Source organism: Salvia hispanica, chromosome 1, assembly GCF_023119035.1.
Source record: "Salvia hispanica cultivar TCC Black 2014 chromosome 1, UniMelb_Shisp_WGS_1.0, whole genome shotgun sequence".
In the NCBI taxonomy this organism is placed as follows: domain Eukaryota; kingdom Viridiplantae; phylum Streptophyta; class Magnoliopsida; order Lamiales; family Lamiaceae; genus Salvia; species Salvia hispanica.
In genome coordinates, this window is record NC_062965.1 from 53,076,436 (window position 1) to 53,082,581 (window position 6,146).

The 6,146-nt window shown below is 37.2% G+C and overlaps 1 protein-coding gene across 5 annotated transcripts; it reads right to left on the bottom strand.

The window, feature by feature from the left end:
• Positions 1–94: 94 nt before the first annotated feature.
• LOC125202628 (AT-rich interactive domain-containing protein 5-like) lies at positions 95–5,939 on the bottom strand. Of its 5 annotated transcripts, none has more exons than XM_048101072.1 (15): positions 5,886–5,939; positions 5,645–5,743; positions 4,245–5,095; positions 4,030–4,160; positions 3,908–3,947; positions 3,704–3,756; positions 3,178–3,223; positions 2,868–2,960; positions 2,374–2,496; positions 2,240–2,288; positions 1,778–1,850; positions 1,150–1,216; positions 1,017–1,067; positions 713–805; positions 95–503 (listed from the first exon to the last, which is right to left on the bottom strand). In XM_048101072.1, the coding sequence occupies exons 3-15, from the start codon at positions 5,004–5,006 to the stop codon at positions 402–404; spliced, it is 1,683 nt and encodes a 560-aa protein (XP_047957029.1). In that variant the 5' UTR covers positions 5,007–5,095; positions 5,645–5,743; positions 5,886–5,939; the 3' UTR covers positions 95–401. The 5 variants fall into 5 exon arrangements, 3 of the variants coding, with proteins under 3 accessions (XP_047957029.1, XP_047957027.1, XP_047957028.1); XM_048101070.1 differs by having other exon boundaries at positions 4,245–5,230; XM_048101071.1 differs by having other exon boundaries at positions 4,245–5,230; positions 5,645–5,702; positions 5,886–5,935.
• Between the last annotated feature and the right edge of the window lie 207 nt (positions 5,940–6,146).

Consider the following 6,146-nt stretch of genomic DNA (forward strand, 5'->3'; position numbering starts at 1 on the left):
TCCCTAATATAAATATTGCACTATACCACCTTTTCTACAATTATTTTATCATGAAATTTTGAAATTCAACTCAACAACTATGGGGTCGACAGTCTAAAGCAAAAATAAAAAAAATTCATAAAAGATATTGCAAATTGCATTGGAGTCAATGAATTGAATCGACAAAATTAACTTTCTGATTTCTTACACTGTAGAACTACTAAGCTAATGATGTTTCTCACTACTAACTTTGAACTAAAAAATGTGAAAGACCTCTACAATCTAAACTGCAAATACAATCATGCATGGTCAAAGTTACACACATTCACAGAGCCAACTTTTGCAGGCATGGTAGTCACACTGGATGTTCGCCAATAATTAATCTAAACAAAATCTATAAATAGTATAATGAATCTTTAGGTTTAGCTATTTGACTCGAAAGGAACCCGGACGAAGAGGCGTCCGTGAAGGCTAACGACAGCTGACGTTTGAAGTGGGTTAATCCTGGCTGGTAGGCTGACCACCTGGATAACATTCAAATTCGTTCATACGATCGCAAATGCGATGACACAAATGTTATATGCAAATATCTCAAGACACGAAAGTACTGAGAAGTCTAGGCTTAGAAATGACAGATTACAAAACAAGAACTTCTGATTTCATTTAGACTAAAGGGGATCGTCGTTTGGCTCATATGTGCATCAATCGGGGCAGAAGGTGATGGAAAGATTACCTTCTTGAATGGAGTAATGCCCCACGGATTATCAGCTTGCTCGGGCTGGCCTGTTATGACCAATCTCCCAGCAGGATCTGACTGGACCCGCACCTAAGCAGCCATTCAGCAAACAGTTTATACATCGCTATTTCACAGTTCCACAGACAGAAATGCAAGTGGTTCGTGTGCAAGACATGACTATGGGAGGACAAGAATCACCATGCAATGTTCCCTTAAATCCTAAACCCTTATTGTAACCGTCAGAAAATATGATATGAATTGTGAAGCTAAGAGTGAATACGTGTTTAAAGGCCATGCGTACCTCTTCACGAAGAAGCCCTGGGACCAATGCATAAACTTCAAAACAATCCCTCTGCATAGTAAAACTAAATGGTCAACTTTTATGCATGTGCGATTTGAAGAGGTGCAAAGGAGGAATATGAAAAAGAATTTACCGTTTGGCGTATGTTTATCTTCACCCAATCTGCTGGAGGACCCACATCAACAACTGATGTCACAAGCCTACAAGCATACATTTTTTAATGTTTTAAGTTCATATTGAAAAAGGATGGATAATATCTATCAACATCATGTATTGAATCTCACGCTTATGAGGAATGCCACTAAGAAGGGGAAAAATCAAACATAAGTTCTACTACATAGCAAGGAGATCTCTATTGAAAAGTACTACATCCAAACACATTATTGCTGGAAACTAAACAAGGATCAACAAATATAAGCATTTCCGTTATCAAATTTCATGTTGACTGCTAGCACAGTTGGATTACTTGTTAAGGAGATCATGGTTCCACGTCCCACGATGAACACACACACACACACATATATTTATATTGTAAGACTACACAACCAGAAAAAGAAAGTGTCTTCTGCCTGAAGCTCTGAAGTCATACTGGTCATGAATAAGCAGAAACTGGGAAGAAAACAACCAAAACCATCTGTCTGCAAACCAACTGATGGCTGCCTTCCACAAGGAGTCAAGAACACACTAAGAGTTTGTAAATGCTCAATTCTATCAGAAGGTCTATAGAAAGAAACACTAATTGAAAAGAATCAAGACTTAACTGCCTTGATGTTTCAGTACGAATAGCCTTGACTGGAAGCTCAACCTCATTTTGTCTCTTTTGCTTGAGAGAAGCTAAATGTACAAATCGAATTAGAAATATAAAAGAAGGTGGTGGTGATAGTAAATTAGTAATACTAAGACCTAGCATAATCAATCATTACTACTCCCTCCGTTCCATGGCAATAGAGTCATTTTGCCATTTTGGTACGTTCCATAGTAATAGAGTCGTTTCCTTTTTAAGTAAAAGTCAACACATTTTTCCACACATACTTTACTCTCTCTTACTTTTTTCTCTCTTCATCTCTCTACCTTTTTCATTTTCCACTTTATTTTCCCTTTACTTAACTCACCTAACACATTTTTTCTTAATCTCCGTGCCGAAAAGTTTCGCCTCCATTAGTACAATTCATAGAGGTTATTTATGAACATATTCATGAAAATTTGAGGGTTAAAATGTTTACCAATGCTTTTAGTGTTTTTCTCACGCTTCACCATATTGATGTTCTTGTCCTATCAAATCATAAAAAGAAGAATTTGAATTTAATGCTACATTCAAACGTAAAAAGATTGGCTTCAAGATGATATTTTCACAAACCTTTATAACAGGCTCACCAACTTCTCCGTAATCTGAAAGGCGCTGGACATGCCAACCTTGCATAGCACGAGCAGCAGCATCTCTTCTAGCCCTTCCTGGTCCGGATCCTTGATAGCCATTCCCCTGTGATATCATTAGACGAATTGCAATATATGACAAACACCGAGCTTTATGCAAAAACATCATGTTAAAGATCTACAAATAGAAATAGATGCAGATCACATACATAGAGACAGTATAGATATCAAGGGACAAGAATAGCGACTAAGGGCATATATCAGCAGAAAGGAGGGGGGAGATGAAGGATAGGAGACAGAGAGGAGGGTGAATGTTTATGCCATAAAGTTTTCTTGCTTCAATCATCTACTAGAATACACTTCTTTAGGAGTTTTCGCGACAAAACAGCTTGCATGCACAAGTAGAGTGATCCAAGAAAGACGAGTATAGGGAATTATTATTATATTAAACATAAGCCTATACTAATGCAAATTCACCTCACTATCAGCACCAGAAGCTTCATGGAGCATTGCTACTGGGAGTTGAAGATCACCACTTTGTCTCTTATGCCTTTCATATTCTAAAAGAGACTGATACAACATATAAATGGACAACAGTTATTTAAATGGTCAAATGAAATGATAGGAATAAACTATAACTAATAACCCAAGAGTCACCACTTAGTTAAAAGAGTAATCAGTAATGAATGTCCTGGATTTCGGGCAACCGAATAAAAATTCACATCCTTCCATGATGAACAGAATTATGCCTGTTTGAACAGCACAGAGTTGGGCTCAAATTTTTTACCTTCTCGTAGAAAATGCGGAAAGTCCATGAAACTGTTGTACAAGTCCTGCCCAAGAAAAGACAAGTTCCGTGAATTAAATTTTACAATATACTGTATTATTATATCTTAAAATTCAAATGGATACAAATCACTGTACAAGCATAAGTAATTGAGTAAGCCTCAAGTAACATGGGACGGAGGGAGTATCATATAGATGAAATGTGAAGGTATTCATAGAATTCTTTAGTTGGAAGTCAAATGAATACTTTCTGTATAGTATTATTTATTTACTAGTTCAATGAATTTGATGTAAAAATTATTGAGGATATGACAACTGACAAGTAATAAGTAATTGCTTGCTGTTTATATTCAGAGAAACACATATTTTGAAGATATCCTCACAAGTTTGATAACACATAGTAACTCCACAAAACAATTATCCAAAAAGTAAGCGCAAGAATATATCCATAGGAAAGGAGGAGAAACAACAAATAATCAGATTTACCTCAAACAAAGGAAAAGGGAAAATGAAAAGGGAAATCTTACTTTGGTGGATGAAATGACTCTCCTACCTGTCGCCACAATTTGGATCCAGTTACCTATCAGATGTTTAAATTCAGAGAAATTCAGAGAAATTCAGAGAAATTCAGAAAAACAACATCTCAGCATATAATATCATCATCCAACAGACAATAAAACTTTCAAAAGTCCCCCATTCAAGATGCATCTCAAATATTAAGAAATTCTTACCCTGTCATAACCTCCCAATCTAATCACAGCTCTCCATAGCCTAAAGGCCAATAAGATAAGGAATAAGATTTTATCCAAGGTCTTAGTCATAGCTGCCAAAACTAAATGCAAACAATACTCACTTCAGGCAATTTAATGGTTGACCATAAAATTTTGGTGGTTTAAAGTCTGTTGCCCTCTCACGGTAAAAACTTTCAAGTTCCCTTATAAATGCTGCTTGGTCCTCTGGCGTTCCATCATCACCGTCTGCCATCTGACAATAAGATAAAAATATTAGAAGCATTTCTTTTATTTTTATTTTGTGTGCATAAATGTAATTTTGTGATTTATTCATTACCAGAGGTAGTGTGGCTTGACTGTAAACAGTCTTGCCTGCTTCTCCGCTATGGCTCCCCATATTTGTCGGAAAATATCTGACAGTGGAATTGGGTGTAGCAAATTCATGCTTATTTAGTAGAGACGAATCACTCCCTTCGAGTCCAGTTATAGTTTCCACACTCTTGGCATTCCCATCAGTTACACACCCAGCTAGAAGTACTTCTTTATCCTGTTCTTTTGGTTCATCATTAACTACTTTATCCTCATTTGCATTAGCTGCATCTTCCACCTCTTTATCCCCACTCTGTGGAACCTCAACTGATGTAACGGTTTGGACTTGAGGAGACTCGTTTGAAGATAATCTAGTTTGAAGTTTATCATTGTCACTAAAACCACCCCCACTATCGACGTTTTCACCTTCCATTTCTCTTTTCGCAGCATTTTTAACACTTTCTTCATTCTCCCCACTCTCTTTGGACTTTTCCACTTCAATGTAGCCATTGGAATTTCCATCCACATTTTTAATAGGAATTTCACTTTCAACATCATTTGCAACTGGATTTTCCTCTTTCAACCCATCATTAGCAACACTTTCCTCAACCACATCATTCTTCATACCACTTTCAGGCACAGTTTGCACTTCTGAATTAGCCTCAATACTGATTCCCTCTTCATTCTTACTTTCAGTGTCAACTTGCTCACCTGTTGGTTCAACATCCTTGACTGACATTGGCTCAGTAGTCTGGCTTTCATGGTTAGTTTGAGCTTCCATTTCACTCATGGCATTGATCTGATCATTTGCTTCATTGCTCAGCTTATTTGAGTCGTCATCACCATTTCCATTTTGACTTGCATTCTCTGCAACAGTAACTGCAGAGGGAGGGTCATCCTCTTTAAATTCACTCTTAAAGTCGAACACTTTATAATCGGCTTCTTTGATTTCATTCCCTGAATCAGGCTTTTGGGCATCATGCATTTCTACATCTTTGTCATCCATTATGCTATCTATTCCACAATATCATCAAAGTTCTGATAGATTCAGTTCCATTAAACAATAACAGGGGGGGGGAAGAAAAAAAGAAGAAACAAAATCGACAGAGGCCGATACAAGTATAAAACCAGAACGCCTGTTAGACCATTCATAAAAGTAAATGCACACAAATCATCGTCCAACACTATCCATCCAGGAATCGGAGCATTTCTAAACCCTAATTCCTCCAAATGTAATAAATAAATTGGAGTACAAAAAAAAAAACTTGCGTGCATGAACCGAATCTCATAAACAACAATTCAGTGGGCGGAAGAGTCAAAACACCACGAAAACAATATCAGATCAATTCAAATTCCAGATTCACATGCAGCGACAAATTCAACACACGCTCACGAATTCATGCAGGCGCAAACCTGCGAAACACTTACCTCAGAAAACAGCTCAGGGCACAAGTCCGTCGAAATGGAGATGCGATAGAATTCAAGTCTGGAGTCAATACATTGGCGAGTTAGAGAAAAATGAGGATTCTGCAGGCACACAAATTCCAGTCCAAAATGTTGTTAAATTGGGGAATAAATAGGAGAAAATTGAAACGTCCTTATAATCCAAACAGCGATTACATAGTACGATAGGGCGAATCGTTAGCAAAGAGGTAGAAAGAGAGAGCACCTTGAAACGCCGGAGAGAGAGAACGGCAAAGAAAGTCCCCTGCTTCTGCGGTTGCCTACTTCAATACAACGATGTAAAACACACCTGGATATAGATTTACCGTTCACAAATGCCCGTTTTGCCCTTCTAATTTTGACCGCAATTTGATTTTTATAGAATTATTATTGTGTCAATTTATTTTTATTTTTTTATGGAGATTACAGACGGTGTGATTTCTGATTTGTTAAAATTGGTATACGGTATTAAGTGTATTGGTGTTAT